General features: G+C 36.6%; 2 protein-coding genes across 2 annotated transcripts; one reads left to right on the forward strand and one right to left on the reverse strand.

Moving 5' to 3' along the window:
• Positions 1-6854: 6854 nt before the first annotated feature.
• Positions 6855-9844, forward strand: LOC132111188 (uncharacterized). Its single transcript, XM_059518346.1, has 7 exons — positions 6855-6952; positions 7069-7167; positions 7341-7473; positions 7858-7974; positions 8078-8230; positions 8748-8869; positions 8996-9844. The coding sequence occupies exons 1-7, from the start codon at positions 6900-6902 to the stop codon at positions 9126-9128; spliced, it is 810 nt and encodes a 269-aa protein (XP_059374329.1). The 5' UTR covers positions 6855-6899; the 3' UTR covers positions 9129-9844.
• A 511-nt stretch (positions 9845-10355) lies between these two features.
• On the reverse strand, positions 10356-19456 carry LOC132110901 (tumor necrosis factor alpha-induced protein 2-like). Its single transcript, XM_059517985.1, has 11 exons — positions 19292-19456; positions 17982-18642; positions 17370-17481; positions 16670-16792; positions 16487-16581; positions 16256-16348; positions 16030-16156; positions 11333-11458; positions 11085-11240; positions 10799-10920; positions 10356-10720 (listed from the first exon to the last, which is right to left on the reverse strand). Exons 1-11 carry the CDS (start codon positions 19437-19439, stop codon positions 10558-10560), a joined length of 1926 nt encoding a protein of 641 aa, XP_059373968.1. The 5' UTR covers positions 19440-19456; the 3' UTR covers positions 10356-10557.
• Positions 19457-21150: the final 1694 nt, after the last annotated feature.

Consider the following 21150-nt stretch of genomic DNA (forward strand, 5'->3'; position numbering starts at 1 on the left):
TTTCATTTTAACTTTTTTTTTTTGTTTCTTAGCAAATCAAGCTATAGTAGTGCTAATAATAATAAAACTATAATAATTGGCTCCCATCCTCCCGCAACCTTACAGTGGATAAGCAGAGGATAAGTTATAGAGAATGGATGCTAAATAATAATAGTGATTGATCAAAATAGAGAATCATTTCTGATTTACTGTACATGTTGTATTTATCATTTAATATAGAAAACTTAACCTCTCTTCTCAAACTTTCTGCAACTAATTTCGATACTTCAAATTGACCACAATCATATCCTGTGCGTAAGAGAAGAACAAAAACATCATGGTTTTTCCATTTATTGCACCCTTACAAAACCTCACATTTTCATAGATCTAAATCAAACAGACTGCAGAATCTAAAAGCCCTTATTATAAAGTAATATTACTCTTGCAAAGATGCCAAAATTTTGGAGGAAAATAAAAACAGCCAGGAATAAAGATTGAGTGGTATCATAGTGAAAGACATGCAAACACACTACACACTACACTTTTTTAAAGAGCGCACAGAGTATTATATGCAATGAGGTGAGTAGATTAACTCCTTAACTGAAAGATGCTGGACTGCTAGTTCATCTGATGGACGATTACAGCCGTCACCCCTTTACCAACCTGGACCTGCTCCTAAACAGAGATCTGTCTGGGAAAGAGATCGTCTGCCTTATTATGTGGGAAAAAGATGTTTTCTTCAGGTATTTACAGCAAATTTGTTGTAAATGTAATAAGCACATACAGCAAACAAGTTAATTTTAAAGTGTTGAAATGAACACTGCTTATTAAAATTATAAGTCCTGAAGATTCAGCTTTGCCATGCAGGAAAAAAAAGAACAATAATTTAATATTAAAATAGAAGTCATTTTAAATTCTAATAATATTTCATAATGTTGCTGTTTGTATTTTTGATCAAATAAATGAATTTTTTATGAGCATAAGAGACTCCTTTCAAGAACATTTAAAAATCCTACTTCCGTCCAAATGTGCTCATTTATGTTTCAGTCCAGACTCAAAACTGAGTGTGTACGACCCTTCGCTGTTGACAGGAGGGTTTGAGAGAGCAAAGCACAAACTGCTTCAAGTACTTCAGGTAGGACTTTATGGTATACACCTTATTTTTAAATGTGCGAGACTTCCGGTGTCATCCACGTCTGGTTATTTTAGCTGTAAAAAATCAGTCTGTTCTGCTGCTTGATATTGCCAACTGCTATTCCTTATAGTGTAATTTTAATGTATTATTGTAGTAATAAATAATGGGTTGTAGTGCAAATAGTTTTATAATTACTTTATTATAATTACAGTTTTATATACAATAGCGATTAATGAAACGGAAGTCTTGTACATTCGTAGAAATATTGCGTTGCAAAACAAGGTGGGTATGACTTTCTGTTATTTTAATTCTTTGACTCATGTAGCAGTAATGCATGAATGGACCCAAAACATGAAGTAAAACACATTTGTTTCTCTGTCCCACTTTAACTGCCACAGAATGACATCTCCACGACTCTACAGAACATCCTACACTATGATGAGAAACATAGACATGGAAAAAAAGAGTGAAGCAAGACTTCAAGGTGTTATTTTTAATGCTTACTTATTTCATGTTTTTGCCTTCACAGTGCCTGAATTATGCTATTTTTGATGCCAAAAAAGTTGGTCTGATTGATGCACGCTATATACAAATACTCTGTAGTGGAGAGCTGCATGGATATAGTGATTAATATTTGGCTGTCATATTTGACTGAAACAGTGGTTCCCAGCCCTTTTTTTCCAGGAGACCCCTATTGTCACACTTCACTCGGGGAGAAGGAAACAGGAGAGTATAGAAGTGAGATATTTTAATTAAACGCATACACAGAGATAAAAACAGCTAAATGACATTTGATTTGACATATGAACTGACATACAACAGTGGACAGAGAACTGGGAACAGAGAACACTATTTAAAGACAAACACAGATGGGACACAATTGGATTCAAATTAACTATGGGGAACACCTGGAGCTAATAGAAATGAAGACAGGAACATGACCAAATAAGGAATAACAGGAAGGGGTAAAACAAGGAAAATCAAGTCCACAACACTGACACCTATTTTAACACTCAACATTTTTAACAACCCCATAAAAAAAAAAAAAAAAAAAAAAAATGTAATCTTATAATTTTTTTTTTTTAATTTTCAATAAATGCAACAAGAGCAGAAACATTGAAATCAAGGACATTAATAATGATAGCAGATTTTTAAGTGGAAAAAAAGGTTGATTTATATACTTAAATGTACTTTTTACTGCTTTTTTAAATCAGTAAATCATTTTTTTCATAAAATCAGTGTTAATAATTTGCCTATAGATGTTGTGCAACACAAATCAGTCCAAATACAAACAATGTTAGTGATGATGACTCAAGCACTATAGGCATGCTAACTGGAAGACAATGCTTCATCCATTGTACGAAAGCTCGACATGCTTAGCACAGGTAGGCTATGTTTTGATTTCTTCAGCATCTGTGTTTATGATAATGTGTTCAGAGGACAAGACCACAGCTGTGCAAGTGAAATTAAGTATTCAAGTCGACAGAATTGTGAAATCCATAAAATCTTACTAGGATTATTATTATTATTATAGGATTATTTTATAAATGGATTTGCATCCATTCATATCAGACTATCTCTCTGGGCTACTGATCTAAACAACAAGGATCCGGAAACCTTTCCTCACACATTTAATATTGAATATAGCAAACTGACAGTCCTTTTTCTCTTGAAATGTTCATTTGTAGGCCAATTTAGAAGGTTATTTTGAGAAAAGAGATGGGCATATTGATATCCAGATTGCTTCAGAGATCAAAACGGTTTGCACAGTATGACCTAAAAAAAAAAAATTCTGTTTCTCAGCATAATTGTTCCACATACAGTACAGAACGGGTTGGGTGGTAATATTGGTCCACAGCTATACTCTTAAATCTTTTGTCCCTCTTAATATCTGGTGGTGGTTATGACAAGTTTTAATCCTTGACATTTGATATAAGAGAACAGTATGTTTTTTCATTCATTACACAAATAAAAAGCTTGAGTAAAGTGATTTTTACCTGCATGATGGCATTGCTGCCCAGGAGAACCAGCTCCTTCAGACAATGAGGGTTTTGCTTTACAGTGATGTAAAAACAAATGAAATTACCAATGCTTTGTTCAAAGACTTCCCCCGGGAGAGGTAAACCCAGATCAACAATTAAAACTTCACTACAAATGCTGACATGTATGTGATTAAATGTAGCTATTTTCATTGTGTGAGTATTCAAACAGAGAATAAGTGATTTCGTTTTCATCAGATGAAAGTGTGGTCTTCTTCTGATTGTTTTGGAGTGAGCAGTATGTACTTGGTCTGCTGCGCTGGAAGGGTTTGTTATCAGAGCAACAGGTGAGGGAATGGCTGTATGAGATCTGGGAACCCTGCCAAAATCCAGATCCTACACACGTCACCGGTTTTCCTCTGAAGGGACTTTTTAGTTGTTAATAGCTTGAGGTCAGAGGTCAGTAAAAGTAAGCTATGGAGAATGTTCTCTGAACATTGTGCTAATTATATCTTCAAGCATTCAAATCTGATTTTTCAAATGTGTCCTAAATGTTTTTTGTTTGTTTTTTCACACCTGTCTACAGCAAACTGTTGGTGATCCAAACAAAGTGAAAATACAGTTGAATTGGAAACAATTACCCATGTAAAGATCTGTCAGAACAATTTTTTAAAAATAAATGGAACAATTTATTAAAAATGTACTAACATAAAGCATTTAAATATTAGTTGCCACTCTGTATCTTCCAATAGTATGTCTTAGTAAAATGATATTTAAATGCTTAGTTTTTTTTATCAAAGCTCTGTAGTTTTGTTGGGCAAAACATATAATGCGATGCAATGCAATACAATAAATGTTGAGAAATTAACAAATAAATATTTCTCAAAAGCCTTATGTGTAATATTTAATATGCATATTAACATTCTTAATAAACTTCTTTCAAAGACTTCTTTCAAAGATTTCAAAATATATGTGCACCATGACCTGAAGGTGGTAGTTTTTATGATTATACTAAAAGGCCTGTCAAGTATCAATCAGATGAGAGAAGGCATGTACTAGATTGTGTACAACCGGTTTTTAAGCAAGGTTTTGTTTAAATTAATTTAGAAGCCTTTGAAATTTGTGTATCAAATATGATACAGTATGCTTTAGGGTTTACGCTGCATTAATGCACTGAAATTAAATCAGCACAGTTGTCAGCATGCCAACAATAGGGAATAGATGGGTTCTGTCTTTACCACATTACTGCTACATGATCATTCATGTTTGTGTGATGGTTCAATATAAGCACAGAGCACTGCCCTGGCACTTCAAGGGGGCTGTTTTTTCAGTTTCATTTTCCCTTTCCCTGTTATAAGATGTAACTTCTTGTCAATATACTTGGTCGTTTGTTATGTACAATATGATGATATTAGTTTGTGACACACTGTAGTGAATATTTGTATGGCACACCCAAGGTCTAGGTTTCACTTTTGTTTTCACTTACACAAAGTCACATGTCATAGCCTTCAAATAGCCTCATCAGTGAGGTATGAGGAAAGTACCACGCAACATAAGCTGCAACCTCATTGGCTGGGATGTTCATTTATGAGGGAAACTCCCATGGATGTACCTGCTTTGAGCACTGCAATCTCACCATTCACTCTGATGTATTCTGCGGGACAAGCAAGCTTTTTATTTGTGTCAGGCGAGTGTGATGTTCAAACAAACAAGAATGTTAAACGTGTTGAGGAGGAAAAAAAAGAGTGGGAATGAAGAAACCCCTTTAATGAAGAACATAGAGCAGACAGATGGTAAGACGCTCTCTTGTTATTTATCTATAATAGGCATTGATCTCACACATTTATGAAGCCAACATCTTTCCATCTGTATAAAATGCAAGCATATTGTTTTAAAGTTGGCAAAAGGTTGTGTGAGGCCATGGTTTTTTGATTTGGTTTTAGTGGTTAAACTTTCAAATCATGTTATACTTTTTTTTGGTCTATTTATTTATTGAAGAATGCATTAAAATTCAATTTTCACATAACAATGTCCTGAATGCACATGTTATAAATACATATTATTTTCAGTTATATTATCAGAGAATTTCACTTTTTATGACAAAAGATGGATTGATTTTTAAAGATTTCCCAAAACATGATATTTCTGAATGAATAATTAATGTTTTTTGAAATATGTTCAAGATGTGTGCATTAAAATGTTAGGAAGACGATACTTTTCATTTGATGGTTTCACCGCATGACATTGAATTTACACTTTAATTGAATCTTTGAACTTTCAAGTTGAAAGTGTTTTCAAAACATGTAACAAAAATAAATGCAAAAATTACATTTAAGTTAACATAGCATTACATTTTCTATTCCTTTTAAAAAGGGGAACAGACATCTGAATACAGTTCACAGCAATCTGGAGTTCCTGATCTCATTGCTCTAGATGTTGAAGCGAGTAACAAGAAAGTGCTTAATACTCTCAGAATGACTCTAAGAATGATTCTGAGTGACCAGTCAGCCCCTGAGGACTTTGACACTGCAGCTGAGGTGTTGAAAACATGGAGCAAACTGAGCAACAGCTACTCTCAAGACTGGCTTTCTGAGTACCTTCAAGAAATAGATCAGTTTGTGGAGAACCACTTTCCCACGCTGCCAGCAGAGGGACCACAAGGATCTCAGTTAGAGCAGATGCAAGACTTTCTAAAGAGTGCACAGAGTATTATATGCAATGATGTACGTAGATTAACACCTTTACTGAAAGATGCTGGACTGCTAGTTCATCTGATGGACGGTTACAGCCGTCACCTCTTTACCAACCTGGACCTGCTCCTAAACAGAGATCTTTCAGCCAATGAAATCTTCTGCCTTATTATGTGGGGAAAAAATGTTTTCTTCAGGTATGATGCTGATTTTTGTTTACTTTTCTTCATTTATGTGTAATAAACAAATGAACCATGATTTGTTGACAAATATATATATATACTAATCTGTTCCAGTCCAGACTCACAGCATTTCTTCAGAGTGTATGACCCTATGCTGTTGACAGGTTGGTTTGAGAGAGCTACGAGGAAGCTGCTTCCAAAACTGCAGGTCTTGATATACTCCATCTTTGTTTTAAATGTTATCAGTGTAATAGGCTGAAAAGGAGATGTAAGATATAAAACGTGTCTCTGTCCCACTTTAACTGCCACAGAATGACATCTCCACGACCCTACAGAACATCCTACACTATGATAAGAAACATGGACATCATGAGGACTCAATGGATGAAGAAACCTTCATCAGAGTTCACTTAGATGTCACTCAGGTAAGGAAAACAGTGTGCAATGCTCTTTTTTCTTCTCAGTGAGATATGTGACCATGGACCACAAAACCAGTCTTAAGTGTCTTAAGAGATACAACTATTTAAAAATCTGGAATCTGAAGGTGCAAAAAAATCTAAATACTGAGAAAATCGCCTTTGAAGTTGTCCAAATGAATTCCTAGCAATGCATATTACTAATCAAAAATTAGATTTTGATATATTTATGGTAGGAAATGTATATATAAAAAATATATCTTCATGGAACATGATCTTTACTTAATTGATTTTTGGCATAGAATAAAAATATGTAATTTTGACCCATGCAGTGTTTTTTTTTGTTTGTTTTTTTATTGCTGAAAATATACCCCGACTGGTTTTGTACTCCAGGGTCACATATGGGGTGATTTTTTTATGGTTTTTAAATATGATATATTGCACACTTATTGTATGCTATTTCTTTACAGTGTCTGAATGCTGTTATTAACAATTCTAAAGAATTTAGTAACACCCTGATGTGTACAGTACAGACACTCTGCCTTAAAGAGCTTCATCATTTTGTTCAGGAGTAAGTGTCTAAAATGTCTTCATATCATCAAACTATTTGTTGATGTACATATATGTGTTTTATTTTATTTTAACATTAATTTGAAATTTAACTTCATTTCCCATGTGTTTTTCTAGGTATGTGCATGCAGAGAAAAAATGTCTGGGAAAACAGAAACCCCTGAACTCAAAATATGTGCATCTGTTTCGGCTCATCAGCACCAGTAGGCAACTCAGGTAACTGCCATTTTTTCATGGTTAATATATTTATACATTTATAATTGACTCAAAACCTGCCAGTGTATAATTAACTGGCATTTCCCTATGGATAATGTTCTGATTCATCCTGCTTCAGGTTCATAGTTCTGCCATAAAAACAGTTTTATGCATATATTTATTTTGCTGTATAGATTTTTTGCTGATCGACTCAACAATCCGGATATAAACAACAGTAACAACCTCTCAAACATCATTCACATGTTAGAGGAGCTGGAGGATCACGTTCTGTCAGTTGTACAGAAGATGATGAAACGCTTAGCAAAGGTAACATCATTACATCATCAACAGTTTATGTACAGAAGAAAAGTTAAGGGATTTCCCAAATTCCTAAAAAGGGAATGTCCCAGGCATTAATATTTGTTGGTTTGCATACCTGTCAGGTTTTTTCAACAATGTTCCGTTTGTTTACTTAGTTAATGGATTATGAACTAACAATGAACAATACTTTTGAAACTGAGAGTGTTCATTATGGAAAAATTGTTTTTTATTGTTCATGATAACTGTGCATTAACTAATAAAAGCCACTATGGCATAAACAATAAAGACATGTTGTTTTTACTCACTCTAGAGGGCAGGATTTTGTAGTTGTGTTCTGTTTCCCAATAGATTGAATTTAGGAAAAACTTCTTTGTAAATGCTCATTTCTAGGGCTATTTAAGACATTATTTCAAAAAAGATGGTGAGCAAATTCAAATGCTGACAGAAGCGGTTCAGAAGCAGTGTGCATCTCTGCCTCAGACTGATGTGGGAAAAGAGATTCAGGAGGTTGGTTCTGTGCTCAAATTACCAATCAAAATCAATTCTTCAAGAACAGAATTATAACTTTACATGACCTTTTACACTTATTCTCTGCTCCTCTATACCACAGATCTTTGTGAATGTAGCCTATGACTGCATTTCACACGTATATCTGGATTGCCTGATGAAGAGCAAGTTCAGGCGGCTAGAGAGGAGATGGGGAAATGTTGGAGAAAGGACGAGAGAAGACGCTCTCAGTTTTCACAACACATTTAATGAACTGGTGAAAAATAACTCTGTAATATTCAATTAAAATACACTCACAAACAAGTTGACGCCATAGAAGAAACATTTTTGGCTCCCCAAAGAACCTTTCAATATGCAGTTTTTAAGAGTAAAAGTGTGAGGAAATGTTTAATGATCTAAATAATATTTTTACACTTTAAAGAACCTCGAAAGGTCCAAGGATGTTAAAGGTTCGTCACAGAACCATAGATGCCATAAAAAAAACTTTATTTATAAAACTGTACTGCATTTTGGTCTCCTGTTCAAGTTAGAGAATAGTTTCCATTGATAACTGTTGAAAAAAACATACAGTAGGTTGAGGGAACTGATTTCTGCTATTGCTTTTTAAAGCAAGTGATGCAATGCCAACTAAAATGTCCATGTAATGTTTTCAGAATTAATCGGTCAGTGTCAGTTTGTCAGTGACAATGAATTCCTAAGATTACTAGTCATTTAACATTAGCCACAGCATCAGTGCAATGCAGTATTTTATAGGCAATGAATCTGTTTTACAGAGCGACAGTGATGACCAGAGGAACCATCTCCTTCAGAGAATGAGTGAAGTTTTGCTCTGCAGTGATGTAGATGCACTGAAGATTACCTGTTGTGATTTATTCAGGGATTTCCCTCAGGACAGGTAAATAGTAATACTTATGATTAAGTATCTACTTAACTTATGATTACAGGTCTGGAAATATAAGTTTTCTTATTTTGTTTTCATCAGATTGCAGTGCAGTGAAGTCTTCTTCTGCTTGTTTTGCAGTGAGCAGTATGTACCTGGTCTGCTGCGCTGGAAGGGTGTGTTATCAGAGCGACAGGTGAGGGAAGTGCTGGATTTGAGCCGGGATCTGGGTCTAGATCTGAAGCCTATGAAGGGACTTTGCTGTTGTCTTTGATGTGAATAACACCATCAGCCAGATTTGTGAAACCTTTGTTTACAAATTTAAATTGATGAGATGACTTTTGTGAACATTAGTGAACATTAGTTGTTTATACGGGTACATTTATATTTTAATCAGATACAATATTTTTTGTACCTATAATGATCTTTTGATTTTACTTGAAAATAGGATATAATTTTATTATTTGACCACCTGGAAAAAAAATGTATGACCCTGTTTGGTATGTCTTTTCTATGATAGTGTAATACATTTTGACTGCTATAAAGTCAAATTTAAGTATGGAATTAAGTGAAATCGACTTAAATTATGTGAAATTCGCTAAGGAAATAAGTAAATTTAACATGGCCAGTTAGAGTTTGATGAGTCATTTCTTCTTAATTATTGCAAGTACTCAAGTACTTTCATTCAGTCGTAACTTTATTCAAACAATATAGCACTGAAAAAAAACTATGCTATTATGAATAGCATGATGATACTAATATAGAATTTCCTTTTTTTTTTGTCTGAACCAAATTAATGTAGAAATTACATTTGTTTTTCCGTAGCATTTACTTGTCCACAAAATAATTTTTATCAGTGAGGATTGTAAAACATGTCCAGTTATTTCTTAAATTATTGTTGTATTATTTAATATTTATATTGGTTGTGTTTTTGTTTTTTATTCTTATTTGAAAATAGGAGGAGTGTTTCTTTTATGTAAGATAATTTTATCATACAAGAGTCAGTGGTACTATATCAAGTAACGTTAAGTGTATAACAAGTGACTTTGGTACCTCAATAAAGACATAAATGACCTTTTTAACAGGATTCATGCTTGGTTCTCTGGATCTGCTGGAATGCATTGCATTTGAAATGCATATGCATTGTGTGTCGGTATGGCTGATTGAGTTATTTTTCAAACATAGGAAGCAGGAGGTAAAATAATGTACACTACCACTACATCCTGTGTTCCTGTAGAGGATGCAACTTGTTGGGAAATCTTTATTAACAGATTATTTCAGGAACTACACATGCATTGTGACTGCAGGTGTGTTTCCGAGCTGTAACTTCCAGACTACTTGAGCCTATCACACCATATCCTGTTTGCAGACATCTGTTACAGGCCTTCCCTTCCCTCCAGTAATCACCACCCAAAGCGGCAAAGACTATTAAGATGTGTGTGCTGGAATTAGTTGATGCTGATAACAAGACACATTTACCATAAATTTTCTGAATTTTATTTTTCATAATCCACATTACAATGATAAATTGGAGAGTAAAAAACAAAGACAAAGGAATAACACAAAATGTAGAAATGGTGATTTTTTTTACGCAATTTTATCACAAAGAATTTCAGTATGTACAAAATAATTGCAAAATGATCAAGCACAAGCAGTTCTACAAAAGCAAGCAAATATAAACAAGCAATGTTATGACACAAAATTCATTTGATCCTCACTATAGAAAAAAAGCTCTTGCCAAACTGGAGTGAGTCCTGCATTTCCCTGAGCTGATCCTTGCTGAAAGTGATGCTCTCCCGGATCTCCCTGAGGTCCGATGGAGAAAGATTTCCCTTGAGTCTCAGCCAAGCGGAAATATGACACTCACTGTAACAAGAACACAGACATGTGGGCATATTTTTTTTTTTTTTTGCATTAATAATTGCACAGCAGAAACCACCATACCTGAGATCAGGGTAAAGCGTCACCAGACTTGCCAGTTCTAACTTTATAGTGTCAGGATCCTGTATCTTCAGCAGGCCCGCTAAATTGGGAAGGATGTCTTTCAACCAATCCATATTTGATCCCTGTCGTTATGAATGAATGAGGATTTAACAATTAGACAATGCCTTTAAAGAAATCATTAAATTGGTTTACAAAGCAATTATTTGTGCATTTTTGCATATTTAACTGGGATAAAACACAATAGTTGAACAAAACAATGAGCTTTGAGTGGGATGAGTGTACTTACAGCTGCAGTGAAGTATGTATGTATACGTTCACTGTTTATGCAGAGTGATGATGCTGCCATCTGTTGCTGTGTTTTATCTGAAAGTTTGATTTTTTGTTTCATCATTTTCCGGACAAATTCAGCTAGAAATGCCTTATGCATTCCACCAAGCAGCTCCTAGTCATCATATCAATCAATCAAACAGTTAAATCAATCAGTCAATCAATCATTCTGAAACAGACCAAAATCAGTCTTTTATTTGTTCATACCTGGCAACATATTTTGTCCAAATTGTTGAATTTCTGAATATGTCTGTCCAGCTCTGCAAGCAGCTTTTCACATACACCCTCACTGTCGTTGAGCCACTCGCTGGAACCCACTTTCCTGTACAAGTCCTGCAGAAACACATACATTGACACATGGTTATTTTTATGCATATGAATTCAGATGCAAGATCTGGTCATGATGTGCACATGCTCAAACCACCATTTATGTACAAACCCAATTCCAAAAATGTTGAGACACTGTACAAATTGTGAGTAAAAAAGGAATGGAATAATTTACAAATCTCATAAACGTATATTTTATAATAATAATAATAATACATTTTATTTGTAATGCGCCTTTCTTAAACCCAAAGCGCTACAGTAATAAAGTAATAAATAAAGTAAAGTACAACAATTCATTATAGAAAGACAGTCTTGAATAAATGTGACTTAATCGACTTTTTAAAATCACCCAACGTTGGTGCATTTCTGACGTGCAGAGGAAGTACATTCCATAGCTTAGGGGCTTTATATGAAAAGGCTCTTTCCCCCATGGTCTTTAGCTTACATGATGGCTGGTAAAGTGAAAGAGAGTTAGTAGATCGAAGAGACCGTGATGGAATATAAGTGCTGATGAGTTCAAAAAGATACTCAGGTGCAGTCCCATGAAGTGCCTTGTATGTTAAAATAAGAATTTTAAAATCAATTCTCGCATTTACGGGAAGCCAGTGTAATTGTGAAAGAACTGGTGAAAGAACAAGTGAGCACACGAGCGGCAGAATTTTGTATATACTGAAGCTTGCTCAACGATTTAGCTGGAAGGCCAGAGAACAAGGCATTACAATAATCTAACCTATTTGTTATGAAGGCATGTATAAGCCTTTCTGTGTCTGCAAAAGAGAGAAAAGGTCTAAGTCGAGCTATGTTTCTCAGGTGGAAAAATGCAGTTTTAGAGATGTGTTTTATGTGTGCTTCAAATGATAATTGTGAATCAAAAATGACACCAAGATTTCGCACCTGTGAAGTGGGGATTACCGTACAGGAATCAACAATCAAACTGATCTGCTCGGCCTTACGAGTAGCTGCCACTGTACCAATCTGCATCAGTTCAGTTTTGGAGCCATTCAGCTTCAGGAAGTTGTTATGCATCCAGTTACTGATCTCTGCTAAACAACCACGCAAAGCTATTAATGAGCAATGGACATCAGGACTAGTGGTGATGTAAATCTGCGTATCATCAGCATAGCAGTGATACCCAAGACCATGTTTCCTAATGATCTGCCCAAGTGGAAGCATATAAATATTAAATAATATTGGACCCAATACTGAACCCTGAGGAACTCCCTGTCGAACAGGCACGGTATCTGATTTGTAGTTACCCAAGCCAACAAACTGGGCACGATTCGTTAAATAAGACCGAAACCAATTGAGGAAAGCTCCAGAAAGACCCAACCAATTTTCCAGCCTGTCAAGCAGAAGAGAGTGACATATAGTGTCAAAAGCAGCACTGAGATCTAACAAGACCAAAATACTGCATGCACCTGAATCCGCCGTGATAAGAAGATCATTTATGAACCTAATTAAAGCGGTTTCAGTACTATGCCGTCTTCTGAACCCAGATTGAAAGGGTTCAAAGAGACTGTTCAGAGCTAGGTGATTATTTAACTAAACAGCCACAACACGCTCATGAACTTTAGCCAAGAATGGGAGGTTAGAAATCGGCCTGTAATTGGATAAATAAGATACATCACAACCAGTCTTCTTAGGGACTGGTGTAATGGCAGCTATTTTTAGTTCTGGAGGAACAATTCCAGAAGTCAATGACAAGTTCACAATTGAAGTCATAAAAGGGCAGATTGATGCAAGGCAGTTCATGATGACCGAGCAGGGAACCGGATCTAAAATACTGGTTGTAGAGTTCATGGACTTCACTGTACTTATAATAAAATCATCTCCGACCATTTCAAAGTTTGAAAAGGTAGTAGTTGGGAAGATTGAAGGCTGGATATTAACTAGCTCAAGAGGAGTGATGGTATTTAAAGTGCTATATATATCCTCAACCTTACCAGTGAAATAATGAAGAAACTTATTGCACTGTTCAACAAAGGAATGAACAACGGCCTTAGTTGGTTTGAGAAGATTGTCAACAGTCTTAAACAGCGATTTAGAATTTGTTGCAGCGTTACCAATGATGCTTGAATAGTAGCTCTTACGTGCAGTATTCAAAGCAGAATGGTAAGCAGACTGTTGTTCAGTGTAAAGAAGCCTGTGCACCGTCAGGCCAGATTTTTTGTACTGCCGTTCTAATTGTCTTATGGCAGCTTTCATTAAACGTAAATCCGGGGTAAACCATGGACAGGGTTTCCTAAAAGTAACAAGCCGTTCTCACACAGCTGCGAACTCATCCAAAAGTGAGGAAAGCATGGAATTATAGTGCTCCACGGAGTTAGTAGCCCAGAGACAAAAGTTGAAAAAAAGAGTGAAGTCCATGTGCTTGATGTTACGGAATTTGATAGTGCGCTCAGAAATAGATCGTGAAGACGTAACATTTATGTCAAAAGTAATAAGTCTATGATCACTTATAGTCATGTCGATACTATCCAGAGATTGGATACCAACACCAGCAGAACATACCACATCCAATATATGGCCCAGCCTATGGGTCGGAAAAGTAACATGCTGTTTAAAGTCAAAACCATCCAAAATGTCCAAAAAGGTAGCAGTTTTGACACAGTTTGGATTATCAATATGGAAATTGACATCACCAGTCAAGACCATAGACGGACAGAGTGGACTAAGAAGTGTCAGCAACTCAGTAAACTCAGAAAAAAATAAAGGATTAGGTTTTGGTGGACGATAAATTAGCAGCACAAGAACAGGTGAAGCACCATTGACTTTAAAAACCAGACATTCACATCAATTGATATATTTGATACAAATATTGCAGCCAAGCCACCACCCTTACCCGAAGCTCGAGGCACGTCAATATATTTATATCCAGATGGGGCACACATGTTCAAATTAAGATTTTACAAAATTTCACTGAGACAGAGAATATCAATTTTCCTGTCAAGGATAGTGTCAGTGATAAGTGCCGTTTTATTGTTTATTGACCTCGTGTTGAAGTGAGCAAGTCGCATAGTGCTACAGCACACATTCGCGCCGGGTTTTTGAGAGAGAACCTCTGGATAGCGTAGGTTACTATGGCCGGTTCCACGGCAACCAGAAGGACGACGCAGCGAGCGCCTGCGGTTCGACCAAAGCGCAGTGACTCCAGCACCGGCAGTAGAGCGACTCTGACGAGAGCCTCTATGATTATAACTAGGCCGGCGGAGGAGCTGCATGGAACGCAAAGTTTGTATGACGCTGATATCTGGACGGCCATGGTGTCCCAGGGACAAAAGATCAAAGAGAGCATGGTGAAGTCCAGAAGTTCGGTCCACTGCTTTACGCTGGTTCCTGATAAAATCAGATCGCAAATAATCCAGGTAATCATATGAAGTCGCATGATAACATCCAAGAGTTGTTACACAGCCATTGCACACGGAGAACTTGACGCAACTCCAGTGACCCGTTTGATCTCACACGGAGACAGCAGCAACAGGCAGAGACAGTGCAGGTGAATCACGGCAACCAGATGTGAGCAGCAGCAGATAGACCAGGGGGAAACACTTAAAAACGCTGGCTCAGTAAAGGTAAATATATGGAAATCCAGCAGCAAGTTAAGACTCAGAAGTGTTTAAAATTATTCAGAAGAGTTTAAAATTAATTAAAATAATAAACAACTAAAAATACGGCAGGAGAAATGACAGCCAAACGTGCGCCAACGTCCTCTCCGAAATGAAATAAAATGAAAATCTTTTTTAACATATATACATATATACAACATTCCTATTCCTAAACTTGAGCAACTTGTCTCCTCAGTCCCAGAAGTTTGCAGACTGTTATAAAAAGAACAGGGGATGCCACACAGTGGTAAACATGGCCTTGTCCCAACTTTTTTGATATGTGTTGATGCCATGAAATTTAAAATCAACTTATTTTTCCCTTAAAATGATACATTTTCTCAGTTTAAAAATTTGATATGTCATCTATGTTGTATTCTGAACAAAATATTGGAATTTTCACAATTTGTACACTGTCCCAACTTTTTTGGAATCGGGTTTGTAGTCCTTTCATATGAACTAGACGAGCAGTTAATAAAAGGTAATAGTTTGGCTTTTTATATACAATGGAAGAATCAGGACGCGTGAGCCAGCTGCTCACATGAGTGTGTTCACTGCCAAGACAAATCACCTTAATGACGGCTTTTGAAAACAAGGAAATAGATTTAGTTTGGTCTAGATTAGGGTGTAGTTTATTTATAGCTATAATTAAATAGGATTGTTTTGATAAAGCTAGCGGAAATCTCTGTTATCTGTTTGAATTGCATGTATTAAATATACAAATATTAAAATACATATACATACCTGGGGCCAGAGATGTGAAAACATGATTTCTTAAACGTTCAGTAATAATTACTTTTTCAAATAAAATATATACATATTTTTTTATTTACTACCGTTTTAAAATTTTAATAATACATTTTTTTTTTATTCAGCAAGGACGAACTAAATTGATCGAAATTGAAGGTAAAGACATATATAAATTTACATTTTTTTTATTACATAACAGTGAAAGAAACTACATTTAGTTTTTACCTTGAGATTCTTAAGCATATTAGAAGTGAAATGTTGGTGGCTGCCTTTTATCATGGTAGCCAATAAAGAGAGACAATCAGTTTTCACATCTTCAGGGAACAGATGTGCTTTGTTTGTAATGTAGTCTCTGTCGGGAGAGAGAAAGAGAGAGAGAGAGAGAGGTCACTTTCAACATGAATTCAAAAGATTTATAATGATGTTTCAGCTGAATAAAAGTGACACTCACCTGCACTGTATGAGGCATGAGAGGTTGACCATCAAGACAGCCTCAGTGTTGGTCTGCTTGCTCTTCATGGCCTTCGCATGAAATGCTTTGTAACTGTAAGGATGGACATTGAATCAATTTAATTTACTTGTGTAAAATATTTAGTACTACAGACAAGCAGGAATGATCAAAAAGGGGACACATTGATATTCTGAGAAATGAATATAAAACGAATAAGTTAAAAAAGCTTACTCTGTCAGAAAATGTCTCATCTGACATGTGATCCTCTGTGCTTTTGTCTCATCGCCTAGCACTTTTTGAGCACACTCTACATGTTTATGAAAGCACTAGGAAATGGGGGAAACAAAACATTTCATTCAGAAATCAATTATTTGCTGAAGGGAAAGAATGGTTGCTTGACTTCTTTTTCATTACCTGGATGACATCAATGGCCTGATCACAGCAGAACACCTGGTCTCTCAGCTGTGGAAGTTCTCCCTCCTTCCAGGCTGATTCCTCTCGTTCCAAAATTTTATGAAGGCACTTGCTCACCTCCCTCTAATGAACAATAATACGAGAAAATTCTAACTGAAGCTTTTTTGCTGGAATCACAACTATGGCAAGATTCTACAAGCAAAACATTGTTTTTTATGTCATGCACTGGTCAATTCTGCTTCCATAAAATAGATTTTTTTTCAGACTAAGGAAAAAAGATTTTATTACAGAAGGATTTTTCATATATTTTGCCTGGTTTATATAATATGTTACTCTGAGAAAAAAAGGCTTGTGGCAGATTTTATCTGATTTACTGAGTGATAAGAGATACTAAAAACTTTCTACTCTAGAATGACAAAAAAACAAACAAACAAAAAAAAATGAAACAAAAATCTTGAACCTGGCTTCATCCAGTGTTCATATTTCTGTTGTGCAGATGTATGCATGTTTTAATTAAAAATGCCTCATTTGCATATATAAGCATAACATTACAGAAAACTTTAAAACAAAATGTAATGTTGTAATGCAATTAATTAACTGGGGAAGTATATATTATTAAAAACTCACATTACCCTGTTCACCTTTGGTGTATTAAAGTAACGTGTTTTGTAATATTTAAAGGAATCATAAAGCATCAAACCTCTTCTATGGTCAAAAACTGCTGTTCCAGTGGTGCAATCTTGTCTTCAGGAAGCAGCGGATCAAGCTTTGAGTGATCAATCACTTCCTTTATTATCCTGCCATTTAGAGTACTGTAAACAAAGAAAGACAAAATACAACTCTGAAAATTTTGCATCACTAGAAAAGAAAATTACCATTTTAAGGGATAGTTCACCTAAAAATGACAATTCTGTCATCATTTACTCTGTCGTTTCAAACCTGCATTGACTGACTTTCTTCAGCGAGGTGCAAAAAAAATATTTCGAAGAATGTTTCGACTGTTTTTGTCCCTACTCTGAAAGTCAGAGGAGTCCACAAATCTTCATCTGTGTACTCAGAATAAAAACAAATACAGGTTTGGGACAACATGATGGTGAGAAAATGATGACAGAATATTCATTTTTTGGGGCGAACTATCACTATATATAACCAATATATTGACCAAATTATAATCAAGTAACCAAGAGAAACATCTGATGTAATGATGATAATAAATGCAATATAACTTGCTCCTGAGCCTAAGTTAATTTTGCATGTTGTTTGTAAAGTAAAGATAAAAATAAAACAGTGTAGTGTCACTTGCTTCTCTTACTTGGGGTAATCCTGGTTCACCAACTGCAATAAAAGTATGCAGTCCTCATCACACAATGTGTACTCTGTGACTTCTCTCAGACTTGCACTGAAGGTCTTATGGTACAGTGTGGCATAAAACTGGCACACATTCATCTGTTCTGGGTAGCAGCCGCTCACCCAAGTTGCAATTTTCAGCAAGTCTTCTTTCAGACGTTTCATTTTGCAAATGATGGATTGCTGCAAGGAGGAATGTATCTCAGTTCTTGAGTCTAACTGTGCTTCTTCCATCCTCCTCTGAACGAGTCTCTCAAGCAGAGCCTCGTGGCTCTGTTTACACCTCCTCGGCCTCCATGGTGGGCGTTCCTTTTCTTGAAACCCTTCCCAGCTCATGTCCTGCTCCTCCTCCTTCAGTATGGCTTGGACTGCTTCTTTCAGCACCTCCTGCTCCCCAGGACTCTGGAGGTCGAGGGATTTTTCCAGCGTCTGCATCACCGACTCCAGCCAGTCCTCGTAGTCTTTTGCTAGTCTAGCCTCTGAATCTTCCTCTTCCTCCACCAACTTCATTTTGGATCCAATCCCATCCTTCTTCAACTCAAACAGACGGTGTTCTCGGGTGATCAGTTGTTCCCCTGCGTCCACAAAGCGGCATGCTTGTAGATTCTGCTCAAAAGTGGGGACCGCTGAAGAAATCAGAAAAGAAAAAGATGCTTTTCTGTGCGCAAACAACGTTGGATTGTATAATTATAAAAATCATTGATATATACCGTATGATGTGTAAGGAAAGAGGTAAGATTTCCATGGAGTTTACATGAATAGCCTAGTTAGGATATGAGATATTGATATTTGTGATGCACCTCAATTACTGTAAAAACATCTTTGTCATTGTCAGTAATTAAATTCAAATAAGTTATCAGTAAAAAGAACTGATTTAAGTGGGTTGAAATATACAGTGAAAAGATTTACTGCTGACAAAACACTGGACAAATTTTTTTAACATTTTTTTATTTTATTTGACTTTGCACATATAGGCTAGGTCTCCAAAATAAGGTTAATTTTTGCTTTTCAATACAAAACATTTATCAATACACAAATACGATCGACTGTTGAAGATTCTTGAAAGCATTTCATGGATTATGGAACACATATTCACAATTCAGTAATATTTTTTCTTTAATAAACTCCTAATTTGCTGCTTATTGATAGTAAGGTAGTTGTTGTAATAGTTTAGGAGTTAAATGTGCTAGTGAAATGCATGCTAGGTAATAGTGAATAGCGTTTCATAATCTGAAATGGTAACGAGGAGCTCTAACAAGCATTAACTCTTCCTACCTGTATTTTTTTTCTTTTTGTGATGCCAATTAAAAATGTTTCGCTTTCCGGGCTTTTTCGTCATTTCTTCTGAAGGAAGAAAAACAAAATCTGAAATCGGCACATGCAAAAAAAGAAACAAATGAACTTCAATTCGATCTTCTTTCATTCACCTACACGGACCCAAATAACAGAGCCAGTTTTTATAGGCTTGATGAGGGCGAGGGTGTTGGGTGGAGCTTCTCTGGCAACATCACATTAAATCCCACTCTACAGCTCTCCTCTGATATCGTACTTTACCGCGATTTGTCAAGGGGATTTATGCAGAACCTGATTTTACCAAGTGAGACATGTTTGTGGAACAACATTGTGATTAACCAATCAGATTTGAAGAACCAGTTTATAGATTTTGTGAAGTTTACGCTTAAAATCACTGTTTGGTGCTTGTAAATCAGTATCATTCATCTATCATTTCCTCTGATTTTAGGGATTACTCATGGTTAAGGTTAGGTTTAGGTGTAGGGATATGGTCAAGAATACATTTTTGGAGTAAAATGTTGTTCCAGGGTCAACAAAATATGTTGACCTAGGAACACATCTAACTGAGCAAAATCAGAACGTGCGGGATTTATATAGCAAAAAAAAAAACATAAACAGACATGAGATAAGAAACACAGACATTAGGGAGCTCTAAATCATAAGGTGGGGAAAAAATCTTAAAGCAGCCTAGTGACTTCATGAATGTCTTCTGTTTTTCTACTTGATCTAGGTTCTTGGTTGTTTACAATAGTTTAATTGATAGTTGATACTATAAAAATGGAAGCCAATTTACTGCAAAAAAAAAAGGAAAATAATAATAAATAAAATAAATAAATACTAATATTGACGCTATGGTTGCCAGAAATTCACTGTTAAAATAAATTAATAAATTAATAAAATGTGACATTGGTTCTCTTACGAGAGCTCTCTCGTACTGCGTCTTAGCTAAGACGCTACGGGAAAAGTCTCTTTTCACGAAATACTGAAGCAAAAAATTATCCTTAATTTTGTATTTTTGTAAAGCGCATTTGCAGCAGTACACAGCCATAGGCGAGACGGCTCGTTCGCTCATTGGCTTGTTCTGCGGCAACTGCACAGCCTATCGAGCGCGGGCTGATGCAACATCAGACCAATAAGGGCGCTTCGCGCCCTTCTTGCCACTTCCCGCCGAAACGGGTGTGGCCCAACCTATAAAAGGAGCTCGAAAAGGCTGACTCACCTGATTTTTCATCTCTTCAGCGAAGCTCACGCATCGCTGGATCACGGAGGAAGCAAGCGCCGTCTGAGAAAGCACATCAGCAGGACGAGCCATTCTGAAGCTGCTGGCATCGCCGCCTTCCATTGCCGTTCCTGCTGCGCTATCCGGCGCCTATATCCTTTCAATCCTGTTATATACAAGCTGTTCTTTATGTGTGTGTGTGTGTTCGCCCTGCGACACACACTCGTAAAAGAGCTCGCGTCTTTTTTAAGATGCCTTCCTGCGGCTCGTCAGAGCCCCACTCAGCGAGGGAGACCGGTACGTCATCTGTGTCTCCTGCCTGGGTGAAGATCATGCAGCGCTCGCTCGCTGACGGCGGATGCCCCCACTGCGAGCTGTTGCCATGGTGACTCTGAGGACTCGCCTGGCCTTTTTCTCTGAGCCTGCATTCTCCGCTGCGCTGAGGCGCCGTAAAAGCATCGCTTCCAGCGGATTCCGGAACCGTCTTCAGCTCAACCGAGCTCGCCGGTTCGCCCTGCTTCACCGGCCCCCCCTGCATCGCTTCCCGGTGGGCAGCGCCCGCTGTTTGCCGGCGCGTCGTCCGAGGAAGTCGATCTCAGGGCCGCGTCGGGGGAAGAGGACA

Source organism: Carassius carassius, chromosome 30 (genome assembly GCF_963082965.1).
Source record: "Carassius carassius chromosome 30, fCarCar2.1, whole genome shotgun sequence".
Classification (NCBI taxonomy): Eukaryota; Metazoa; Chordata; class Actinopteri; order Cypriniformes; family Cyprinidae; genus Carassius; species Carassius carassius.

Coding starts and splice junctions, on each gene's coding strand:
- LOC132111188 (XM_059518346.1), top strand. CDS start 6,900: ATGTGTACAGTACAGACACTCTGCCTTAAAGAGCTTCATCATTTTGTT. Junction 6,953..7,068: donor CTTCATCATTTTGTTCAGGA/GTAAGTGTCTAA, acceptor GTGTTTTTCTAG/GTATGTGCATGCAGAGAAAA. Junction 7,168..7,340: donor AGCACCAGTAGGCAACTCAG/GTAACTGCCATT, acceptor TTTGCTGTATAG/ATTTTTTGCTGATCGACTCA.
- LOC132110901 (XM_059517985.1), bottom strand. CDS start 19,439: ATGAAAGAAGATCGAATTGAAGTTCATTTGTTTCTTTTTTTGCATGTG. Junction 17,482..17,981: donor GTGAACCAGGATTACCCCAA/GTAAGAGAAGCA, acceptor CTTTGTTTACAG/TACTCTAAATGGCAGGATAA. Junction 16,582..16,669: donor AGGCCATTGATGTCATCCAG/GTAATGAAAAAG, acceptor CCCATTTCCTAG/TGCTTTCATAAACATGTAGA.